Raw genomic sequence first — 26,225 nt, 5'->3', positions numbered from 1 at the left:
TTTTCAAAGAAGATGTGCCTTAGTAAAAGGGGAAAATGAACAGATAAAGTCAAAAAGGGAAGCATTTTTAAGCAAGGTGTATATTAGAGATTCAAAAATTAAGACAGTGTTCAGAAGAAACACCTATGATTGGAACTGCAGCAAATGGGCAACTTGGGCAATTATTATGTTGCTAATCATTCTGGACTGTTGTATAATAATTATATACCAAATCTCAGGTATACATAAAAACAGCTGAAATACAAATGCTAAATTTAATTTATAAAACATAAATGATAGAGAAACAAAAAATTTTTTAAATAACTGCAATTCAATTTTTACCCAAGAAGGTCAATTAACTTATTTATCTAAATGTACTAATTAAAGTAAATTACGTATATTAATCGCCCAATAGTGTAATCTAAAATCTGGAAGTAATAATCCTCCAATTAATGTTGTCTTTTGAAGATAGGCTTTGTTTACACATGGCTTTTTTTTCCCCTTGCCAAATATACGCCGAAATAGTCGAATCTAGCAAGCTGAAAAAAGATTTGGGGATAAAAATTGGTAACACTTGAAAAAGATACAAGATTTAGGAAAAATATTAATTTTAATTGAATTAATAGATAAAGAAGACCAACTCAATAATGATTGTTTAATCCTATCAAACAATACCCAAAAATTCACTTTCAGTAAGTTGTTAAAATTTATTGTATTTGTAATTCCTAAATATTGAAAATGTTCTTTCACTACTTTAAATGGAAAATTGGAATAGCCTTCAAAAGCACCTTTTCAGGGTAAGTGTTCACTCTTGTGTAAATTTAACTTATAACCTGAGAACTGACTGAATTTATCAAAAAAAATTTATATGCTTAGTTTAGAAATTTTAGGATTTGAAATAAAAAGCAATAAATCATCCGCATAAAGTGATACTTTATGTTCAATTCCTCCTCTATACCATTACATTTTCTACATTGTCCAATACAAAAAATTAAATTGCAATCTAATTAACAAAATTAATAAGATAATTTATCCAACTTCCAGTAAACTCACTTTCTAGAAGATAAATCAGATTTATCTAATAGTTTATCTTGGAAATGCAGCATGTTGTGCTATACTTTACTAACTTGTGCATTTCACAGTTTCAAGGGATTATTCATCAATTCTCAGCAGATCTTTATCTAACTTGAATAAAATTTGTACTTGTGTGCATGTATGTCATTCTTTAAATTTTATTTATGGTGTTGTTTTATATCTTTTTATTTTGATGATAGGGGATGGCCTTTCTGCCTCCCGCCTTTCTCTCCGTGCTGGTCTGTCTGCCTCAAGTCTCTCATTAAGAGGAGCTTCCCTTTTTTCCGTTCCATTTGGCTCCTTTGTGCCTGGTTCCAAGGGCGGATCCGTAGCAGGTTCAAAATGTACAACTCCCATTCCCACCCCTCAAAATACACCACCTTGCTGTTCAAAACTTGAGCATCGTTATCAAGGTCAAAGCCAATTGTTGGTGTCTTGTGCCGGAGGGAATATTCCTGATGTGGTAGTTCATCCCCCTGAAGAAGAATTTAAGGTACAGGAAGGAGAGGTGAAAACAAGTGAAGAATGTGATGAACATAAAACAGGCAAATATGAGAAATGGTTCTATAACTTTGAGCATGCGGAGCACTGGTCGTGTTGTTTGATTATGGTACACAGCATGTCGTGGTATTAGTTTTGAAGGATTTTAAAAATTCTCATTAACTGGTATTTCACGAAGGACAAAATTAAATCAAAAGCTTATTGCATGGTACTCATTTCATATATAAGCGAAAAATAAGTTTCACTTTCATGCAGCTTGCACACAGCAACTGAATCATTTTTCTATGCTGCAACTAAATCACGTTCATTATGTGCCATTAATTACTTGAGATTTCAGGTTGAATAATTTCATCCAACTTTGTATTTAAAGGAAATTGTACATACTTTTTTTAAAGCTGAGATATAGGCCTTTCCATTATGTAATTCTACTTGTTTGTGTGGCAATGCAAGTGACGTTACAGCTAAAAAATTATGATTCTTATGGGAATTTTCAACGTTTTCTCTGGCTGCATTATGTTATATTTTCAAACTCTACAGGCAATCATTTTGGCAAAGTTAAAATATAATTTAGTAGAAGGATTTACTGTAATTGTTACAATTTGAATTGCATAGCAAAAGATTCACCATGATTTCAGATGCAGCAGAAACTATTCAATATTAGTAATAAGATCATAAGACCAAGGAGCAGAAATAGGCTATTCAGCCCATCAAGTCTGCTCTGACATTTAATCATGAGCTGATCCATTTTCCCACAGCCCCACACCCTGGTCTTTTTCCCATAACCTTTGATGCCCTGGGTAATCAAGAACCTTTCAGTCTCTGCCTTAAGTACACCTGATGACTTGGCTTCCACAGCTGTCTAGTTGGACGTGCCCAACATATGAGGTATTGTTCCTGCAATATACAATTATTCTCAGTCTAACAATGCATGAGACCTTAGACAGACCTGTTAGCAAGGGAATGAGGTGGGGAATTGAAATGGGTGGCCTCTGGGAGATCCATGCTATTTCTGCAGACGGAGCTGAGGCACTCAACAAAACAATCTTCATAGGTGGTCTTGATCTGTACTCCTCCCCCTGCCATCTCTCTTTTTTCGGTGCTGCCTGAGGATGGTGGTGGTGAACATCCGTGATACTTCACATGCCCTCCATCATTTCAACAATTTCCAGTACCCTGAAGTTAAAGCAAATAAGGGTGGATAAATATCCAGGGACTTACAAGATATTCATTTGGACCTGGAGGGAGGCTAATGTAGAAATTGCAGTGGCCAAATATTAAAAATGTCCTTAGCCACAGGTGAGGTGCCAGAGGATTGGGGGTAGCTCATGTTGTTCCATTGTTTAAAAAAGGCTCCAAAAGTAACCCAGGAAATTGTAGGCCAGTGAGCCTGACTTCAGCAGGAGGTAAATTATTGAAAGGTGTCCTAAGAGTTGGGATATACAAGTATTTGGGTAGCCAGGAACTGATTAGGGATAGGTAATATGGCTTTGTGCATGGTAGATTGTGTTTAACTAATCTTTTAGCATTATCGAGGTGGTTACTAGGTAAGTTGATGAAAGAAGCACTGTGGTTATTGCCAACATAGACTTTAGTAAGGCCTTTGACAAGGTCCAATATGCGAGGTTAGTCAGGAAGGATTATTTGTTTGGTATTCATGATAAGGTATGAAATTGGATTCAACATTGACTATACTGGAGAAGCCAGAGAGTGATAGTGGATGATTGCTTCTCAGACTGGAGGCCTGTGACTAGTGGTATGTCTCAGGGATCAGTGCTGGGTCCATTGTTGGTTGTCATCTATATCTGATCTGGATGATAATATGGTAAATTCGATCAGCAAGTTTGCAGATGATACTAAGATTAGACAGTGAGGAAGGCTTTCAAAGCTTGCAGAGGAATCTGGACCACCTGTAAAAATGGGATGAAAAATGGCAGATGAAATTTAATGCAGACACGTGTGAGGTGTTGCATTTTGGAAGGACAAACCAAGAAAGGATACATAGGTACACAGTAAATGGTAGGGCACTGAGGAATGTTGTAGAACAGAGGGATCAGGGAATATAGATACATAATTCCCTGAAAGTGGCATCACAAGTAGATAGAGGTTTTGGCATATTGGCCTTTATAAATCGAAGTATTGAATTTAGGAGTTGGGATGTTATGGTAAAGCTGTATAAGACATTGTTGAAGCCAAATTTGGAGTATCGTGTACAGTTTGGTCACCTAACTACAGGAAAAATATTAATAAGATTGAAAGAGTGCAAAGAAGATTTACTCGGATGTTGCCTGGACTTTAGGAAATGAGTTACAGAGAAAGGTTAAACAGGTTTATTCATGGATTATAGAAGAATGAGGGGAGTGGGACTCGGGACACAGACATCTTGGACCATTACGAGGAGCGTGGGACTCCAGAGAGCTGGTATTGACGGGAGCCAGTTAGAAGCGAGTGCCTTTTAAAAGCAAGTAAAGGGTTAAACAGATGGTGATTGGTGGAGGAGTAATCTCCCCACCATGTCTACCAGCCCCCCCACATCTCCATCGGGCACACAAAACTCAAAACGGTCAACCAGTTTACCTATCTCGGCTGCACCATTTCATCAGATGCAAGGATCGACAATGAGATAGACAACAGACTCGCCAAGGCAAATAGCGCCTTTGGAAGACTACACAAAAGAGTCTGGAAAAACAACCAACTGAAAAACCTCACAAAGATAAGCGTATACAGAGCCGTTGTCATACCCACACTCCTGTTCGGCTCCAAATCATGGGTCCTCTACTGGCACCACCTACGGCTCCTAGAACGCTTCAACCAGCGTTGTCTCCGCTCCATCCTCAACATCCATTGGAGCGCTTACACCCCTAACGTCGAAGTACTCGAGATGGCAGAGGTCGACAGCATCGAGTCCACGCTGCTGAAGATCCAGCTGCGCTGGATGGGTCATGTCTCCAGAATGGAGGACCATCGCCTTCCCAAGATCGTGTTATATGGCGAGCTCTCCACTGGCCACCGTGACAGAGGTGCACCAAAGAAAAGGTACAAGGACTGCCTAAAGAAATCTCTTGGTGCCTGCCACGTTGACCACCGCCAGTGGGCTGATAACGCCTCAAACCGTGCATCTTGGCGCCTCACAGTTTGGCGGGCAGCAACCTCCTTTGAAGAAGACCGCAGAGCCCACCTCACTGACAAAAGGCAAAGGAGGAAAAACCCAACACCCAACCCCAACCAACCAATTTTCCCTTGCAACCGCTGCAATCGTGTCTGCCTGTCCCGCATCGGACTTGTCAGCCACAAACGAGCCTGCAGCTGACGTGGACTTTTTACCCCCTCCATAAATCTTCGTCCGCGAAGCCAAGCCAAAGAATGACAAATAAAAAGAGGAGTAGCTCAAGAGGAGCGGCCAGAGGAGAGTTGCTCAGTGTAGGAGTGGGACTTAGAGGCTTTGGCACACGAGGCTTCGGCAATTTGAGGACCAATTTGATTGCACTAAGCTAAGATCCTTGAATTTAATTAGGAGCTGGATGATCATTCGGGAGGCAGAGGCAGTGATAGAGAAGAGCTTCATGATGGCATTCACCCTAAAGGTCAGGAGATAGGTAATTGGGTTACTGTTAGGAGAGGGAAGGGGAAAAGGCAGACAGTGCAGAGTACCCCTGTGGCTGTTCCCCTCAACAATAAGTATACTGTTTTGGATACTGTTGTGGGGAACAATCTACCAGGGACCATTTATAGTGGTCACGTCTCTGGTGCAGAGGCTGGCCCCTTGGCTCAGAAGGGAAGGGGGGGAAGATGAGAGCTATGGTAATTGGGGGCTCATTTGTTAGGAGAGCAGATAGGAGTTTAGTGAATGAGTTGAGGCTCCTGAATGGTATGTTGCCTCTCAGGTGCCAGGGTCAGGGATGTCTCTTACCGTGTTCATAGCATTCCGGAGGGGGAGGGTGAGCAGCCAGATGTCATGGTCCACGTGGGGATCAATGACACAGATAGAAGTAAGGATGAGATCCTGAAGAGGGAATATAGGGAGTTAGGAAAGAAGTTAAAAAGCAGGACCTAAAGGGTGGTTATCTGAGGAATGCTACCTATGATATATGACAGAGAGGGTAGGAACAGGAAGTTGTGGCAGATGAATGTGTGGCTGAAGAGTTGGTGCAGGGGGCAGGGGTTCAGATTTCTGGATCATTGGGATCTCTCCTGGGGAAGGTCTGACCTGTACTAAAAAGGATGGGCTGCTTCTGAACTGGAAAGGGGCCCATATCCTGGTGGGCAGGTTTGCTAGAGCTGTTGGGAAGTGTTTAAACTAGTTTGTCGGGGGGGTGGAAACCAGAATGTGAGCATGATGCTATGTGTTCTGAATTGGTGAGAAAGGAAGGGCAAGGGACAAAACATGAATGTAGCTAGTTAGAGTGGTTGAAATGTGTCTATTTTAATGCTTGGAGTACTAGGAATAAAGGGGATGAACTTGGATCATGGATCAGTACATCGAAGTACAATGTTGTGGCCTTTATTGAAAGTTAGCTGAATTTGCCAATTCATTGCCCAATAATAAACAGAATGGAAGACAATGTTATCCATCTCAACAAATGAAAAGAGATCAATAGAAATTGAAGGGAGAGATTCCAACAGGAAGACAAAAGCCAACTGAGGTTCAAGTTGAAATTGATGATGACCAAGTTAACTGAGACCTTGAAGAAGCTTACCATGCTTGATTGACTGACTGAAATTAAATTTTGATATTCTGTCTAGGGGAGGCGGGTTCTCTTTTTCTGCTTTCCTCTTCCGAGGCCTTGTGCCACAAGTTGCGAGAGCCACTTCTCGTAATAAAGGGAGTTAGTGCAGACCTAATCAGCACTTGGCTGAAGGAAAGGCAAGATTGACTGATGCAGGTACTGGGGTTTAGGTGTTTTAAAAGGAATAGGATGGGAGGTAGAAAAGGGTGGGGAGTAGCATTACAGTATGTAGACTAGCCAATGAGAGGAGAGGCCATACTGGATCTAGTTCTGGGTAATGAACCTGGTCAAGTGGAGGACCTCTCAGTGGGGGAGCAATTTAGTGAGAGTGACGTCAACTCCCTGAGCTTCAACATAATTAGGGAGAAGGATAAAAACAGACAAAATGGGAAAGTGTTCAATTGGGGAAAGGCTAATTATGAAATGATAAGGCAGGAACTAGTGAGAGTAAATTGGAAACAGATGTTAAAGGGTGAAAGCACAGAAGTAATGTGGAGGAAGTTTAGGGACCACTTGTGCTGGATTCAAGATAGGTTTGTCCCACTGGGACAAGGAAAGGATAGTAGGAAATGGGGACTGTGGCAGATGAAACAGGTGAAGGAACTAGTCAAGAGGAAGAAGGAAGCATATGTTAGATATGTAGAGGGAGGAAACAGGAAGGGCTCATGAGAAATATATGGTAGCCAGGAAGGAGCCTAAGAAAGGACATCAGAGAGCTTGAGCATGTAGGATTAAGGAGAACCCCAAGGCTTCTATGCGCATGTGAAGAACAGAAGGATGATGAAAATTAAGGTAGGGTTGCTAAAGGATAAAGGAAGCAACATGTGCCCGGAGATGGAGGATTTGGGGGAATGAATACTTTGCTTCAGTATTCACAAGAGAAAAGGACCTTAATTAGGGTGAAGTCAAAAGAAAACAGGCCTGTGTGCTGAGCAGTGTGGAGGTTAAGGAACAGGAAGTGTTGGATCTTCTTAAAACAGCAAAATTGATGTCGCAGGGTCGGAAGCGATAAACCTCAGGTTACTATGGGAAGTGAGAGAAGAGATAGCTGGGGAAGTAGCTATGACCTTTGAATCCTCTTTGGCCTCAGGGGAGGTGCCAGAGGATTGGTAAATGGCATATTTATTCGCCTTGTTTAAAAAAGGTAATACGGAGAATCCTAGATATTATAGACCAGCAAGTCTTATGTCAGTGCTGTGCAAACTATTGGAGATGATTCTTAAGGATAGGATCTATGAGCATTTGGAGAAATACAGTCTTCTTAAGGATAGTCAGCATGGCTTTGTGAAGGGAAGGTCATGCCTCAAGAGCATAATTGGGTTTTTTGAGGCAGTAACAAAAGAAATTGATGAGGGTAGGGCAGTAGATGTGGTCTACATGGATTTTAGCAAGGCATTTGCAAAGTCCCCCATGAGAAACTCATCCAGAAAGTCATGAGGCATGGCTGTGTAGATAAAGAATTGACGCAGGAAGAAAGCAGAGAATAGTAGTGGAAGGAAAGTATTCTGCCTGTAGGTTGGTGACTCGTGGAGTGCAGCAAGGACCTGCTCTGAGACCCCTTCTCTGTGATTTTTATAAATGACCTTGATGAAGAGGTGGAAATTTATGGATAACATGGAGGTTAGAGGAGTTATGGATGGAGCTGAAGGTTATCGAAGGTTACAAGAGGATATGGACAGGATGCAGAGTTGAGCAAAAATGTGGCAGATGGAGTTCAATATGGATAAGTGTGAAGTGATGCATTTTGGAAGGACAAACCAGAAGGCTGAGTACAGGGTTAGTGGTCATTTACTTAAGAGTGTGGATGAACAGAGGGACCTTGGGGTTTAAATCAATTCACCCCTCAAGGTCGCTGTACAGGTTGTTAGGATAGTTAAGAAGACCTATGAGATGTTGGTCTTCATTAATAAGATGATTGAATTCAGAAGAGAAGTCATGCTGCAACTCTACAAATCTTTGGTGAAACCACATTTAAAGTTTTATGTTCAGTTCTGGTCACCTCATTATAGGAAGAACGTGGAAGCTATGGAGAGGGTGCAGAGGAAGTTTACTGGGATGTTGCCAGGATAGTTAAACAAGTATTATGATGCAAGATTAGTAGAACTGGGACTTTTCTCTTTGGAGCGTAGAAGGATGAGAGGAGACTTGATAGAGGTCTACAAGATTATGAGTGGCATAGATAGGGTGGACAGCCAGAACCTGTTTCCCAGGGCAGGAATAGCAAGTACCAGGGGACATATGTACACAGTGAAGGGATGGAAGTTTAGGGGAGACATCAGGTGTAATTTTTTTACGCAGAGAGTTGTGGGTGTCTGGAATTCCTTGCCAGGGATGGTGGTGGAGGCTGAAACATTAGGTGCATTGAAGAGACTCTGACAGGCACATGGATGAAAGAAAAGGTTGCAGGATATGTTGGGTTTAGTACTCTTTTTTAAGGAATATATGGTTGGGCACAATCTCGAGGTCCGAATGGCCTGTAGTGTTCTATGTTTAATTTGATAGAGGTATTAAAAATTGTGAGGGGTATAGATAGAGTAAATGCAGGTAGGCATTTTCCACTGAGGTTAGGAGAGATACAAACCAGAGGACATGGTTAAAGGTGTTAGGGGAAACGTTTAGGTGGAACTTCATCACACAGAGAGTAGTGGGGGTGTGGAAGGAACTGCTAGCTGAAATAGTGAATACAAGCTCAATTTTAACATTTCAGAAAAAAATGGGCATATAATTGGGTGGGAGTGGTGTGAAGGACTATGGACGGGTGCAGGTCAGTGGGACTAAGCAAAATAATAGTTCGGCACAGACTAGAAAGGCAGAACTGTCTGTTTTCTGTGCTGTGATATTCTGTGGTTCTAACTCAACCACCTCATCTTCATCATGGTCATCCAATTGCTATGCACCTCCATCCTCCAAACCGATAGCTTCAAAGCCCTTAGTTTCTTCCTTGATAGCAGAACCAACAGTCCCTCACCACCACTATTACTGACTGTGTGGAGTTTATTTGTTCTCCTCGCGACCATGGTGGCCAGCTGACGTTCCGCAGCATATCATCACATTCACCCCTTCCAGGTGTGTGGGTTTCTTCTCACTGGCTTGGAAAATTGATTGGTCATTGTAAATAACTCCTCATGGTTGTAGGTGAATGGTAGAAGTTGGGAAGTTGATTAATGTGGGTAGAATTAAAAATATGGGATTGTTTTATTTGGATTTTTATTAGTTGGCATGTAAATTAAAAGTAAATGAGTCTTGTATCCAACGTGAGGAGTACAGGATGGTTTATGTTTTATTAGATAGTGTTATAGTACATAAAGTTGAAACGGAACAGAATCATTACAAATGGCAGGGTTGATTACTTTTACCTCCAGAAAAATAAAATTGTGATGCTTTAATTGTAAGACGGTGGGAGCTATGAAACATAATGAAATGTGGGTGCTTTTACATAAGTAAAAACACAAACTGCTGAAGAAACTCAGCTGGTCAAACAGTGTCCGTTATGTAGCAAAGATAAAACTACATAACCAGTACCAAGGTATGGAAGAATGTCAGCAGGCATCCAAACAAAAGGATGGGGGGGTGGGGAAGGGGGGAGGCAAAGGCAGGAGATGATAGATGGAGAGGGAGAAAGGGTACAGCAGTGATCAGGGGGAGGAGGAAGGGAGAGTGGAGGATTGGAAAAACTGGAAAGGTAGAGGGGAAAAAAAGGGCAAGCAGGTTAGCAGAAAGCAGAGGAGTCAATGTTAATGCAACCTGACTGGAGAGTGACTAGATGAAAAATAAGGTGCTGTTCCTCCAATCTGTGGGTGGTCATGGTGGGATAGTACTTAAGGCCATGGACATACATGTGAGTATGGGAGTGAGACTCAGAATTGAAATAGTTGGCTACTGGGAGGTCTCTGTTGTAGCAGAGGGAACGAAGGTGAAGGCCACAAGATGTCTTTTACACAAAACTGTTCCTTTCAATATGTTTTCATGAAAGGAAATAAATATTTGACAAATTTATTAAGTGGTCTTGAGCTAGCAGCTTGGATAAAAGGAGAATCACTTGCTAAGTTCTTCTAGCAATTAATTTCTTACTCCAGATTCTGCAATCTGCAGGCTCTTGTGCCTCCATCAGCAGATGTTGTGTAGTGGGAATGTCAAAAGGCATTCAAGAAGATGCTGCATAAAAAGTTATGGCAGATGATAAGAGTTCATTTGATTGGACAAATATATTAGCTGGGATAGAACTTTAGCTGACTAACTGAGAACATCGAGAGTGGATAAATGGACCATTTTAAAAGTGTCAAAGTTGTAATTGATAGGGTCTTGCAGGGATTAATGTTAGGTTTTCATCTATTAACAGTTTGTATTCATAACTTGGATGAATGGACTTGGTGTCACTATGTTTGCTGGCAAAAGCAAAGATGGATTGGGAAATAAATTATGAGAACAAAATTCAAAAGGATATGGATTGGATAAGTGAGTGGCCAAAAGTTTGACATAGGGACAACAATGTATGGAAAAATGACATTCTTCTCTTGTGTGTTAAGAATAAAAAGGCAAAATATTGGAAAATAAAAAGTACTACAGAATGTTGTTCAGAGGGACCTGAGTGTCCTTGTATATGAAGTACAAAGTTAGTTTGCAGATACTGCATGTATTAAGGAAGGCAAATTTAATTTTGAGCTTTATTGAAAGGGTGACTGGAGTAAAAATGAAGGGACATGTGGTTATGACTCTACAGGACATTATAAAGATCCTACCTTAGATATTGGCAATTGTTAACTCCTGATATGGAAGGGATGCCTCATGAGGAATTTTTCAGTGCAGTGGGTTTATACTAAATGAGTTTAGAAAGATGAAAAGTAATCATATTGAAAAGTGTATTATTCTGAAGGATAATGCAAGGAAGATCACAACTAGTTTCTTCCGAGTTGCAAATATTCAAATTATTCTTCTTTAGAAATTTTATGGAGGCTGAATAATGGCATAAGTTCAAGGCAATTAAATAAGTTTTTGATCAAGAGACTGTTGAGGGATGATCAGCCCTGATCTTATAGAATGGTGGAGCCTTCTTGGGTTCTGTATTTTCCTCTTGCTCTGATTGTTATGGTTTTATACTTTATTCCTTACACGTTATTATGCCTTATAAGATAGGTCCAACATTTTACACATTATCAGTGTCTAATTTTCAGTTTAGTGTTTTAAAAAATTGGTCAATTTCAATAATCTTTTTATTGCATCTGAATAATACTGCATTCATTTACCTTATATTATTGGTCTTAGAGTTAGTCATTTTTGCTGTGTTAAACCAAGAGATAGCTATTCCATGGAATATCCTGTTTCAAGATGGTTAGAAATATTTGATAGAATTCCCCAAATGGTCATTGTGAAAATGCAATATTAAAGTAGTCGTTAAAATGCTTTTGGATATTTCCATCTTTTTAAATCATTTATAGATTATTGTTCAAACTCTTTTAACAGTTAGAGCTGTTCAGAAGCATTTACAGGATTTAATTCATTTATGGTTTGAGAAAAATTAGAGAAGAATTAAGTCAATGATATTTAAGCCTAAATCAGGGAATTGATTTGATTGACTCAATTTTTCTCATTTTGTGTTTGGTGCTAAAATTTGGGATCTCCATTACACCATCTGTCTTTGCAATGTCGAGGCCTTGACATGGAGAATCTTTCCAATGCTTTCTTCAAATTCCTGTCAGCAGGTTTGCTATGTTTAGTCATGTAGTTTTTATTGAGGTCAGAGATGAATTTGATTAGATGACCAGTGACCACGTAATCTGTACATTAAAATACTTCAATTATAAATAGAAGATAAATTTTACACCACTGAAGTCTTGAATAAAATATCTGTTAAAGATGCATTTTGAGTCTTTTAAAGGTCATCTGATTTCATTAAAATAGCATTGAATTAATAAGTAGCTTGAAAAATATTGTTAAACATTTAATTGTCGTACAGTATTACCTAACTGACCTCATTCCCTTTTTTTGAATTGTACTTTCACCCAGAGATGGACATCTAAGCAATTAGTGAGCTTTACTCTTGATTTGTTCTCCTTGTAGGGCCTCATATCTCAGCTTACTGTGCAATTTTTGAATAAAAATGACACATAATGGAAAATAGTTCTTGAATTAGTGTAATGCTTTAAGAAAATACAATCCACGCAGCTAGCACAAAGCTTTACATATTTAATATAATCTACTGGAACATTGCTTAATCACACTGGTTAACATGTAATTAAATCCTACAGATTGCTGTAACACTGTGTGCCACCATATCTAACAATTGAATGGTGTGGTTAATGAGAGTTACATGCTGCGTTTTATAAACAACTTGCTAAAATGCATTTTTCCATGCATCTTAAATAGGAATGCTAGCATCTCCTCAGTCTGCACCAGGTATCTTGGAGATTAAGAGCATTGAAAACAAAACAACTTGTAATAGCGCAAGCAGAGAAAACAGCACAGTGGACTTCAGCAAGGTAATTATGTGGTTAAGAAATGTAAAAAAGTAGTAGGAAATACTGAATTATTTTCCATGATTTAGAGTTGAATTTAAACTGATATTTCCCATACCCCCAAATTTGATCTATTTCTAAATTAATGATTATTTCTGTTTCTTGTGATAACTAGTAACACAGTATCTTGGATCATTCGATATACATGGTTGTGCAAGATCAATAAATGTTAATAGAGTTGTGAACTCAATTGTGAATAATTTGATCAAGTAGAATTGACTGTGGTATCTTAGGCCAACTACTGATGATTGAAAATATGATTCTTAGACTTTTCAGTTGCTACATTATCATTACAAATTCTAGGAGAATGTCAAATTACAGTGGGAGACAGATATCCGATTGCAACTGTTAGGACTTCTGACAACTGCTTATAAATTGGGTTTCACTGACTTATGGTGTGCTGGAACACTTTTAGTGCTAATATCATATTGGGTCCACTGAACGAAGGATAAAGAGATGGCTAAAATTCATCGTACTACAGCTTTAGAGGAATTAGATTTGAGTTTTTAAAGTGAAGTTTCACTCACCAGGTGTTGTAGCAGGCTATTTGTATAATTGGAGCTGGTTCCCATTGATGTGTTATCATAGGAGTGGACTTGCAAACATTCCTGTACCTGTTAGTGTACTCTATTTGTGGCAATGATTGGCCTTCAGGCTTCTGGTCTTGTTGCTGCACATGACTTGTAGCACATAACAGTGAATGCACCTACTTAGTATGCATTGCAGAGTGCTGCCAGACTGATGCTGGAAACTTCAGTGGCATTCTCCAGTTGTTTCTTGGTCTGAGCAAGAATTCCTTAATTGAACAGAAGTGCTGGAGACATTTTGGGTCTGAGAAGGTCTTCAGACCTGAAACGGCGACAACCTTTTTTCTTTCTATAAATGCTCTATGGCCTGCTGAGTTTCTCTTACACTTGTTTGCTGCTCTAGGCTCCACTTCCTTCACTGAACATTGACTTTCATTGTAAATGTGTTCAGCTGTAGTAGGAGAGTTTACTAATTTCAGAAATCAGGGAAATGGAGGAACACTCTTGCCCTTAGGATCTAATCTCCAAGCAGCATTGGATGCTGAAAATGCCCAGCAATGCTGTCTACCCGAGGAAGGTAGAGTTGTGCTTCCTGGTTACGTGGCATTCACCATAAAGGAATTCTCCTTCTGATCAACAGCTATTTGCATGTTGGCAGAATAGAACTTTTTCCTGTGTATGAAAAAGCTCCAAGTGACAGGGAGTCCTTTTTGGACAAAGGGATGCGCAACTTTTGGTACAATGACAGTGATGCTTTCTCCCAGCTCTAGTAAGCCAGGCTGCTCATGAGTGGGTGTTGTGTGTAAAGACTTTGAATATTCTTCCCATTATAGTGTGGGATTCTACTAGGTGGTCTGGCTTGGTCCTACATTCCAAAGATGAATGAGTAAATCAATTAGCAACCCTAAATTATCCCTTAGGGGAAATAATGGGCACGGAGAGAGAGATTATTTTGCAAGTTTACAGGAAAATAAGGAGAAGGGGACGGAGCTGGGAACCAGGTATGGATCTGATTGGCTCAGTGACTTCCCTTTCTGTCATTCTAAGTCAATCTATTATGCTGGAAAATCCCAGTACTTTTGATATCACTTGTTCCCCACTGAAATCAAAGTAGTTGAAATAATTTCCTCAAATACAGTGCCTGATGACTTTTATAAATTATGGGACTTGGCAGAGATCATCTGTAACTGTTGGGGAAGTTTGGAGTCGACATAATCTTGACTCAAAGAGGGAATAATCTAGATACAAGAGTATAAATGAATATAACATATAACGATATAACAATTACAGTAAGGAAACAGGCCATATCGGCCCTTCTAGTCTGTACCGATTTAAGACAACTCCACTAGTACCACCTACCTGCTCCCTGCCCATAGCCCTCTAACCTCCTTCATCCAACCTCCTCTTAAATGACAAAATTGACCCTGCTGCAACCACCTCTTCCAGAAGCCACCACTCTCTGAGTGAAGAAGCTTCAATATGTTGCTTCTAAAATTTTTCCCCCTAACCCTTATGACTCCTTGTTCCAATCTCTCCTACCCTCAAGGAGAAGAGTTTATTCACATCTACTCTATCTGTTCCACTCATAATTTTATCTTTTTCTTTGGCTTGGCTTCGCGGACGAAGATTTATGGAGGGGGTAAAAAAGTCCACGTCAGCTGCAGGCTCGTTTGTGGCTGACCAGTCCGATGCGGGACAGGCAGACACGATTGCAGCGGTTGCAAGGGAAAATTGGTTGGTTGGGGTTGGGTGTTGGGTTTTTCCTCCTTTGCCTTTTGTCAGTGAGGTGGGCTCTGCGGTCTTCTTCAAAGGAGGCTGCTGCCCGCCAAACTGTGAGGCGCCAAGATGCACGGTTTGAGGCGTTATCAGCCCACTGGCGGTGGTCAATGTGGCAGGCACCAAGAGATTTCTTTAGGCAGTCCTTGTACCTTTTCTTTGGTGCACCTCTGTCACGGTGGCCAGTGGAGAGCTCGCCATATAATACGATCTTGGGAAGGCGATGGTCCTCCATTCTGGAGACGTGACCCATCCAGCGCAGCTGGATCTTCAGCAGCGTGGACTCGATGCTGTCGACCTCTGCCATCTCGAGTACCTCGACGTTAGGGGTGTGAGCGCTCCAATGGATGTTGAGGATGGAGCGGAGACAACGCTGGTGGAAGCGTTCTAGGAGCCGTAGGTGGTGCCGGTAGAGGACCCATGATTCGGAGCCGAACAGGAGTGTGGGTATGACAACGGCTCTGTATACGCTTATCTTTGTGAGGTTTTTCAGTTGGTTGTTTTTCCAGACTCTTTTGTGTAGTCTTCCAAAGGCGCTATTTGCCTTGGCGAGTCTGTTGTCTATCTCATTGTCGATCCTTGCATCTGATGAAATGGTGCAGCCGAGATAGGTAAACTGGTTGACCGTTTTGAGTTTTGTGTGCCCGATGGAGATGTGGGGGGGCTGGTAGTCATGGTGGGGAGCTGGCTGATGGAGGACCTCAGTTTTCTTCAGGCTGACTTCCAGGCCAAACATTTTGGCAGTTTCCGCAAAGCAGGACGTCAAGCGCTGAAGAGCTGGCTCTGAATGGGCAACTAAAGCGGCATCATCTGCAAAGAGTAGTTCACGGACAAGTTTCTCTTGTGTCTTGGTGTGAGCTTGCAGGCGCCTCAGATTGAAGAGACTGCCATCCGTGCGGTACCGGATGTAAACAGCGTCTTCATTGTTGGGGTCTTTCATGGCTTGGTTCAGCATCATGCTGAAGAAGATTGAAAAGAGGGTTGGTGCCAGAACACAGCCTTGCTTCACGCCATTGTTAATGGAGAAGGGTTCAGAGAGCTCATTGCTGTATCTGACCCGACCTTGTTGGTTTTCGTGCAGTTGGATAATCATGTTGAGGAACTTTGGGGGACATCCGATGCGCTCTAGTATTTGCCAAAGCCCTTTCCTGCTCACGGTGTCGAAGGCTTTGGTGAGGTCAACAAAGGTGATGTAGAGTCCTTTGTTTTGTTCTCTGCACTTTTCTTGGAGCTGTCTGAGGGCAAAGACCATGTCAGTGGTTCCTCTGTTTGCGCGAAAGCCGCACTGTGATTCTGGGAGAATATTCTCAGCGACACTAGGTATTATTCTATTTAGTAGAATCCTAGCGAAGATTTTGCCTGCAATGGAGAGCAACGTGATTCCCCTGTAGTTTGAGCAGTCTGATTTCTCGCCTTTGTTTTTGTACAGGGTGATGATGGTGGCATCACGAAGATCCTGAGGCAGTTTACCTTGGTCCCAACAAAGCTTGAAAAACTCATGCAGTTTGGCATGCAGAGTTTTGCCGCCAGCCTTCCAGACTTCTGGGGGGATTCCATCCATACCTGCTGCTTTGCCACTTTTCAGTTGTTCGATTGCCTTATATGTCTCATCCAGGGTAGGAACCTCATCCAGCTCTAGCCTTAGGGGCTGTTGAGGGAGCTGGAGCAGGGCGGAATCTTGGACTGAGCGGTTGGTACTGAAAAGAGATTGGAAGTGTTCTGACCATCGGTTGAGGATGGAGATCTTGTCGCTGAGGAGGACTTTGCCGTCTGAGCTGCGCAGCGGGCTTTGGACTTGGGGTGAGGGGCCGTACACAGCCTTTAGAGCCTCGTAGAAACCCCTGAAGTCGCCAATGTCCGCGCTGAGCTGTGTTCGTTTGGCGAGGCTAGTCCACCACTCATTTTGGATCTCCCGGAGTTTGCACTGAAGATGGCTGCATGCGCGACGGAAGGCTTGTTTCTTCTCTGGACAGGACGGCTTTGTAAGGTGAGCCTGGTGGGCAGCTCGCTTCTTTGCCAGCAGCTCCTGGATTTCCTGGCTGTTTTCGTCAAACCAGTCCTTGTTTTTCCTGGAGGAGAAGCCCAGTACCTCTTCAGTGGATTGCAGTATGGTAGCCTTCAACTGATCCCAGAGGGTTTCAGGGGACGGGTCCGTGAGGCGGGTTGCAACGTCGAGCTTTGCTTTGAGGTTTGCCTGGAAGTTTCCTCTCGCTTCGTCTGACTGCAGTTTTCCAACATTGAACCTCTTTCTGGGGGCTTTATTGTTCCTGGGCTTTGGCTTGAAGTGAAGGTTGAGCTTGCAGCGAACCAGCCGGTGGTCAGTGTGGCATTCCGCGCTAGGCATGACCCTGGTGTGGAGCACATCTTGTTTGTCACTTTCTCGCACCAGGATGTAGTCCAGGAGGTGCCAGTGTTTGGATCGGGGATGCATCCAGGTGGTCTTAAGGCTGTCCCTCTGCTGAAAAAGGGTGTTTGTAATGACAAGCCGCTGTTCTGCGCAGAGCTCCAACAGGAGGCGCCCATTGTCGTTGCACTTGCCGACGCCATGCTTGCTCATAATTTTATATACCTCTATCAAATCCCCCCTCAACCTTCTACGTTCCAATGAAGAAAGACCCAGTCTACTCAATCTTTTTCTATATTCTAGATACTATAATCCAGGCAACATTTTAGTAAATCTTCTCTGCACCTTCTCTACCTTATTGCTATCCTTCCTATAATTTGGAGACCAGAACTGCACACAATATTCCAAACTTGGCCTCACCAATGCCTTGAACAGTCTCAACATCATCTCCTAGCTCCTATATTCTATGCTATAATTTATAAAGGCCAGCATACCAAAAGCCTTCTTCACCACCCTATCTACATGAGAATCCACTTTCAAAGAATAATGAACTATAATTCCAAGATCTCTCTTTCCTCTGCATTCCTCAATGCCCTCCCCTTCACTGCATGTCCCATTTTGATTATTCTTCCCAAAATGAAGCACTTAATACTTATCTACATTATACTCCAATTGCCACCTTTCAGCCCACTCTTCTAAACAGTCCAAATCCTTCTGCAGTCCTTGAAAACCATCCTCACTATCCATAACTTCCCCCTATTTTTGTATCATTCACAAATTTACTCACCCAATTTACCACTCCATCATCCAAATCATTAATGTAAATAACGAGCAACAAGGGACCCAACACCGATCCCTGAGGCACACCGCTAGTCACTGGCCTCCATCCTGCAGGTGACAGGGATCAGCTATCAGACAACTGTCCACCAAGACTCTCTGGTGCCCATCTTCAAACCACCGTTGGACCCATCTGACTATCTCAACATTAATCCCTAGTGCCTGAAACTTCCTCACCAATCTTCCATGTGGAACTTTATCAAAAGCCTTACTGAAATCCAAATAGACCACATCTACTACTCTACCTTCATCAACCTTTCTAGTCACTTGCTCAAAAAATTCAACAAGATTTGTCAAACATGAACTTCCCCTCACAAACCCACGTTGGGTGTCCCTGATCAATCCCTGCCCCTCTAAATACTCATACATATTATCTCTAAGAATAGTTTCCATTAGTTTACCCACCACCGACGTCAAACTTTCTGGCCGATAATTTCTGGGCCTAAACCTGGAGCCCTTTTTAAACGTTTTCAACACACCAATCCCGCGGAACCACACCTTCCTCCAGTGACTTGAAAAATCACTGTTAGAGCCTCCTCTATTTCCTCCATGACTTTCCTCAAGGTCCTGGGGAAAATACCGTCGGGACCTGGAGACTTATCTACCTTTATATACCTCAGAAGTTCCAACACCCCCTATTTCCTAATCCCTGTTTTCCATAATTACCCCTTTTGCCTCACTTATCCTACACAATTCCATATACTTTTCCCTAGTGAATAACGAAGAGAAGAAAGTCATTCAATATCTCCCCCATCTCATTTGGTTCCTCACACATTCGTCTGCTCCAAATCTCTAATGGACAAATTCTATCCTTCACTCTCCTTTTGCTATTTACATATTTGTAAAAGCCCTTTGGATTTACTGTCACCCTGTTCGCTATAGCCACCTCATACCTTCTTTTCGTATTTCTAATTTCCTTCTTAAGCTTCTTCCTACAATCTATGTATCTTTCAAGCATCTCGTCCATACTTTGCTTCCTGTATTTAATTCCCTTTTAATCTCGAACCAACTTTCTAATCTCTCTTGAAAACCACGGCTCTCTTGAACATTTGGCCCTGCCTTTTATCCTAACAGAAACATAAAGATTCTGCACCTCAAAATCTCACCTTTAAATGCCCTCCAATTCTCCTCTACATCCTTCCCAAAAAACAAATCAGTTCAAACCACTCCCTGCAAATCCCTTCTCATTTCATCAAATCTGGCTTTCCCCACTCAAAAACCTTCATCAGCGGACCACCCCTATCCTTTTCCATAATTATGTTGAAACTAATGGATCCATGATCATTGGATCCAAAGTGCTCCCCAACACACACCTCCGTCACCTGCCCTATTTCATTCCCCAACAGTAGATCCAACACTGTCCCCTCTCTAGTGGGTACCTCAGATATTGCTGCAAAAAATTATCCTGAACACATTTTACAATTTCTAAGCTTTCCAGCTCTTTCACTGACTGTGTCTCCCAACTATATTAGGAAAATTAAAATCCCCAACTATCCCAACTCTATGCTTATTGCACATCTCAGCTATTTCCTTACACATTTGTTCCTCTAGTTCTTGCTCCCCACTAGGTGGTCTATAATACACCCCTATAATTGTAACCTCACCTTTTCTATTTTTTAATTCCACCCACACTGCCTCCCTTGACGAGCCCTCCAATCTATCACACCTCAGTACCACTGTAATATTTTCCCTGACAAGTAATGCCACACTTCCCCCTCCCCCCCCCCCCCCCCCCACCCACCCTTACCGGTCCAATTCTATCATACCTAAAGCAGCAAAATCCCAGAATATTTAACTGCCAGTCACATCCTTCCTGCAACCTCGACTCACTAATTGCCACCACGTCATACTGCCAAGTGCTTATCCACACCTTCAGCTCGTCCACCTACTTTACAATACTCCTAGCATTGAAGTAACTGCATTTCAGAGATTTCCCACATCTTACCTTCTGCCTATCCCCCTCTTAACTTTCCACACTATTATTTGTTTCCATCATCTCCCATCATCCATCATAGCATCCATCATCCTCCTCGATCAACTGCTTTTTCACCCCCAAATTTTGTCTACAAGGCTTTTCCATTTGCCAACAAAACCTCTCTCTGCTGTCCTCCCTCATATGGATCCCTTCCCCCAATCAAACTAGTTTAAAGCCCCCTTAGTAGCCCTAGCAAATGCCCCCGCCTGGATCCTGGTCCCTCTGGGATTCAGATGCAATCCATCTGTTTGGTACAGGTCCCAACTCCCCCAGAATAGGTCCCAGTGATCGAATAATATCACATATCTTAATGGTATCTGTAGAAAATCTTAAGACTCCAAATACATTGTTCATCGGGACCATCCAGATAGGATGTGGACTTGAATCTTCGCTGATAGTGGATCCTTGTCACCTGCAGGCATCCATAACAAAGACTCAGGTGATTGAGTGCTGTCAATAGAGAGGTAGCTATGGAATAAAGCATTTGAACAACCTGATCTAGATACAATGTGTAGTGTAGATAAAGGCTCACACTCGACTGGAGGGAGAACTAACACTTTTATTAGCTTACAACACAGGTAGGGTTCATGAACAGGCTTCAGAGGGGGTTCAGGGTTTAGGAGCGAAACAAGGGTTATATATGGGCCTCGGGGGAGGGTCCGGAAGGCGGGATCATTCATCATTACAGGACTCTTCTAGTGAATCCCAGTTCACTACACAATGGTCTGTTATTAAAAGTATATTTTGGGGACTTGGAACAGACCCGCAATATGTTCTGAAGTCACTGATTAATAACTCCCAATATCAGCAGTATGTCTCTTTAATTATGAGTAAAATAACAAACTGGAGCATAATGCACAGTACTGTTGAAACTTCTGAGATGGATATATTTACAGCAGCTCCAATTTACATTGGTGCGGGTGGAAATGAGCGTTAACCTGAATAATATAATAATGTCCATGTCAGATACTGCAAAGGCAGACGCAGAGGATTATGGATTTTTATATTAACAAGATATAATAAATGTCAAATTTATGATTTTATTAATGAATATTGGGAGAAAAGGAAGGAATAGGGTTCTAATATGAAGGTAAAAGTGAGATTACTTTGATTGGTCATATAGACTTTTAAGTCTTACTTCAAAGTTTGCCTTGGAGAAGAGAAAGTTTATTATTTCCTTCTGAATGCACTTCCGAGATTAAAAAATGAACTTTGAAAATTGACTCTAAGTTTGCCTTTAATTGATAACATGTTCCAAAAAGAAACAAAATTGTTCTACAGCATTTAAGTGGCACATTATATGCTCCAGCCTTTCTAAACTTCTTTCAGTTATATATGATAAAATGATTTTTGATGTGTTTTCCGACATCATTTTACTTCTTAACATGCTTGTTTTGTTGTAATGTTGATATTTTCCTTCTTGTTCAACTTGTGTAATTTGTTACCAGATTTCCAGGACTCAAAAAGATCAATTATAGGGACATTGGATTACATGAATGTCACATATTTAAAGAAGGCAGGCAGAGCATATGGTAATTTGGGATGGAGATCCATAATCCATAATTATCTGGAAGGTGGATGATTTGTAAAATATTCCATTTGATATGTAGTTACAATGTATTTAAACATTATCGAAATACTTCATATTCAGCCAGGCCCCACTTTGTGGTATACTGGAGCAGTTTTTTGGCTTTGCAGTTTTATTAAGTGTCATTATGGTCTATTTCCCATTGTCTCTTTTTGATAAATTGGTCATGTTAAAAAGAACATCAGATTACCTCCAAGGATAATCCTCAGCCGATTTGGTAAATACAAAAAATGTGTTTATCAAAATGTAATCGGCATCATTTGGCCTCACATATTGCTCAAGCTTGATTTGTGACCTGTGTAAATGAGCCTGCTAAGTTTTCTTTATTAAATGAGAGGAAAAATAAGATGCATCTTGTATGTTGTCTGCGAATTTCTGATAAATAAAAGCAATTTATATTGTTGACACTTGTAAAACTTCTTATTGTTTCATTCCAGAGCAGCAGCACTGGTCTGGAAAGTCACATGTTGTAATGTTAAGCACGTCTGCAGTCTGAATTAGACATTGCAGGTTATTCCATTGGTTCAGCATTCTTTTAACATACAAAACTTAAAAAAAAAGAAAATCTCGACCTATTGGGCAGACAAAGATTTGCTGAAGGAACTTAGCATGGGTAGAAATGGTCAGTCAATGTTTTTGGTCTGAACCTTTTATCAAGACAAAGATAGAGAATTGTAAAATAACATACCATATATCAAGCGGCAAAGAAGCTGGGAGAAGAGCCCAGAGGTGACAGAGTAGAGGAGAAGAAGGTGTGGGAGATGGAGGGACTGGCAGAGGGAGAAACCATCAGGAAAGAGGGAGTGGGTAAAGAAAAGTTTGAGATTTTTAAAAAAAAGGTACAGGTGTAGGTAAAGAAGAGATGGAATCAGATGGATCTGGGGTTTACCTAAATTAGAAAAATCAATTTTAGATAAAAAGAATTGCTGGAGAAACTAAGCAGGTTAGGCCACATCCATGGGAAGAAATTATCAATCATTGTTTCAAGTCTGAATCTTTCATCAAGACTAAGATTAAATAAAATTAAGTACAGAATGGGTGAATGTAACTGGGCACCCACATTTGGTTATTGAACACAGAACATCACAGCACAATGCCGACCCTTCGGCCCATGATGTTGCGCTGACTGATATAAAACTATTCAACAATCTAAATCTTACCTCCCTCAGACCCATAACCTATTTTTCATGCATCTATATGCACATCTATGTCTTTTAACTGTTCGTATTGTTCAAGCCTCCACCACCACCCCTGGCAATGCATTCCAGGCTCCTACTACTCTCTGTGTAGAAACAAAAACAACTCTGATGTCTTCCCTAAATTTTCCTCCCCTCACCTTATGTAGATGTTCTCTGGTATTTGCTGCTGTTGCCTCAGAAAATAGGTGCTAGCTGTTATAATCTTGTAAATCTCCATTAAGCCACCTCTTAACCTTCTTCACTCCAAAGCAAAAAGCCCTAGCTCTATTAACCTTGCCTTAAAAGACATGTTCTCCAATACATGCAACATCCTGGTAAATTTCCTCTGTATCCTCTTCAAAGCTTCCACACACTTCCTGTAATGAGGTGACTAGACCTGTACACAATATTCCAAGTATGGTATAACCAGTTTTGTAGAGCTGCAACGTTACCTCATGGCTCTTCAACTCAATCACCTGAATAATGAAGGCCAGTATATCATAAGGCTTCCTAACCACCTTATCAACCTGCGTGGCGTCCTTTAGAGATCTGTGGGTTTGAACTTCATGGTTCGTCTCTTCTTCCACATTGTTAAGACGTACTCCACGCATTTCTTTTTTTTTCAAAATGTATTTATTGAGCATTAAAAACAACTTTGTACACATACAGATGTACATTGTGCTCCTATTTTATTTTTTTTAAACAGAGAAATAAACACACATACACACCTATGTTCACATACACCCTCAAATACACGGCTGGACCCCCAGCCACCAGACCATCTTGGTACCTTTGCTGACAGTATCATTGGTGTATTACCGATTGTACTATTATACCCGTTTCAAAGTTAGCTTTTTACTCCATAAGCGCTTGTAATTCAGAGAAAAAAAATCAATAAAGGGTTGCCATTTGTGGAAAAATTTTTCCAGTGGACCCTCTTAATGTGTATTTGATTTTCTCCAGTTTAATAAAGAAACTGATGTATTATCCCATTGAGCAACAGAAGGACCCCGCTCAGATTTCCAGTGTAACAAGATTAGATGCTTGGATAATAGCGATGTAAATGTTATCACGTTTTTCCGCAGGTAATTTATGGAGTTGTCGGAGATTCCAAATATTGCAATCAATGGGCAGGGTTGCAAATTGACTTTACATATTTCCTATAGTGTGCTGAAGGCCCTGCTCCAGAACCTTTGTATTTTGGGGCACTGATAAAATATGAGACTAAGGTGGCAAGGGGAGCCATTACACCTATTGCATTTGTCCTCCATTTCAGGATAAATGGCTGATAGTCCAGATTTTGAAAAGTGAACCCTGTGTACCACTGAATTAGTCCCAAGTGAGCGCAGGAGGTGATAGAACTAAGTCTCTCAATAGCCTCTTCCCAGAGCTTGTCGTCAATTTCCATGTTCAATTCTTGCTCCCATTCTGTCTTTGTTTTGGAAGGTGAATGACTTTTAATTGACACAATAGAACAATTAATTTTTGAAATTATCCCTCTCACTCCTGGATAAGCTAATATTAGATCTTTTCAGGGTGTTTGGGAGGTAACTGAGGGAAGTTTGGGAAAGCGTTTGAAATAAAATGTCAAATCTGAAAGTAACAAAATAAATGTGATGCAGGTAAGCCATATGTGTGTGATAGAGAAGCGAAGCCACTAAACACTCCATTCAGATAATGATCGTGAAGATATTTGATACCTTTAGTTTGCCATGTAATTTAAAAAAATGAATCAGTGACTGAAGGTGAAAATAAGTGATTGTTATTTAAGGGGCCCTGAACTGATGTTGCAGGCCACTCTAAATGACACTTAAGTTGGTACAATTTTTTTTACCATATTGAGTTGTTGGTGTGGTGAGAAGGTTTTGTGGGAAGGAAGAATATACCAGGGCAGCTAAAGATTATGATTTGCAAAACAACTCTTCCAGTTTACACCAGGAGAGCTCAGGGAAATGGATCCAGCAATTTAGCTTGTGTATATGTGCTACCCAATAGTAGAATTGGAAATTGGGAAGAACGAGTCCTCCACTAACCTTACAGTTTTGTAATAATGGTCTTCAGACCCTTGGAGATTTCCCATTCCAAATAAAGGAGAAAATTATTTTAGCATTTCTCTTTCTGAATTCCACCCACACTGACCTAATAGACAATCCATCCACATTGTCCTCCCTTTCTGCAGCTGTGATACTAACCCTGATTAGAAATGCATATGTGCATCAGCCAATCCTCTTCTTGCATCAACAAGCCTCTGTAACAGCCACAACATCGTAATTCCACGTACTGATCCATGCTATTACATCTCTCTTATTTTTGCATTGAAATAAAAACATTTCAATCCTTCCAAATGACTACATTTATGCTTCGCCACTACCTGTCCTTCCTCACAATCAGACTACATATTGCATCAATTTTTTCACCATCTGCTCTGTTCTCTGTCCTATGATTCTGGTTCCCGTTTCCCTGCCAAACGAGTTAAAACGTCTACAACAGGTCTAAGCTCTAGAAAACCTTTTTTGCTTGGATACTGGTCCCTTTCCAGTTCAGGTGCAACCCATCCTCTTTGTTACAGACTGTAACACAGCAGAAGAGATCCCAGTGATCCAGAAACCTGAAACTCTGCCTTCTGCAGCAAATATATAGCCATGCATTCATCTGCCATATCATCCTATTGTTATCCTTACTTATGTTTTTTACACAGAAATTCTGCAACATTCCCGTAAGGAAGACCTGCCACTAAGCTGGCTTTGGTCTTTTACATATAAATGAACAAATCCGGCATTTTTACGGGTCAATGTGTCTTTTTACACAGCAAGTTGGCATTCTGTGAGCAAAAGAGGCAGGATGTGTAACTCAACAGCGTCAGCATCTTGTATCACATATAACATACCGTATTTGATGGCATGTTAAACCCACTTTTTTCCCCCAAAAAATGGCTCAAAAATATCCCCCCGGCCTTATATGCGAGGTTGAAATTAGGGTGAGAATGGTAAGTAACGCTAACATTAACGCTGTCGGTCCCTACACTGGTCATTGTTGAGAAAGTGTCAGGTTCATGAGAGACGAGTCTGGACACAGGGTTTGCAATCAAACATTACTTTTATTAACGCACAATAATTAACAGAAGAACATGAGAAAATCATAGTGGGAATAACACGTGAACAAATTATATATGTGCATAATTTAATAAAACATACATACACCATGTATAAA

The 26,225-nt window shown here is 41.0% G+C and overlaps 1 protein-coding gene across 8 annotated transcripts in view; it reads left to right on the top strand.

Moving 5' to 3' along the window:
* The window catches only part of LOC138751570 (sodium bicarbonate cotransporter 3-like), a 277,417-nt gene that overhangs the window by 141,841 nt on the left and 109,351 nt on the right, over window positions 1-26,225 (top strand). For 6 of the 8 annotated variants that reach the window (XM_069914014.1, XM_069914011.1, XM_069914018.1 and 3 more), the window contains 2 exons: window positions 1,254-1,598; window positions 12,642-12,754. In XM_069914014.1, coding sequence (XP_069770115.1) covers window positions 1,254-1,598; window positions 12,642-12,754 — 458 coding nt within the window. The remainder of the gene's footprint in view (window positions 1-1,253; window positions 1,599-12,641; window positions 12,755-26,225) is intronic. The other 2 variants (XM_069914017.1, XM_069914015.1) reach the window with 1 other exon arrangement.

The sequence above is a fragment of the Narcine bancroftii genome, chromosome 1, assembly GCF_036971445.1.
Source record: "Narcine bancroftii isolate sNarBan1 chromosome 1, sNarBan1.hap1, whole genome shotgun sequence".
Taxonomy (NCBI): domain Eukaryota; kingdom Metazoa; phylum Chordata; class Chondrichthyes; order Torpediniformes; family Narcinidae; genus Narcine; species Narcine bancroftii.
The sequence above is the reverse complement of the archived record's forward strand: the minus strand, read 5'-3'. Positions and strand labels throughout refer to the sequence as shown.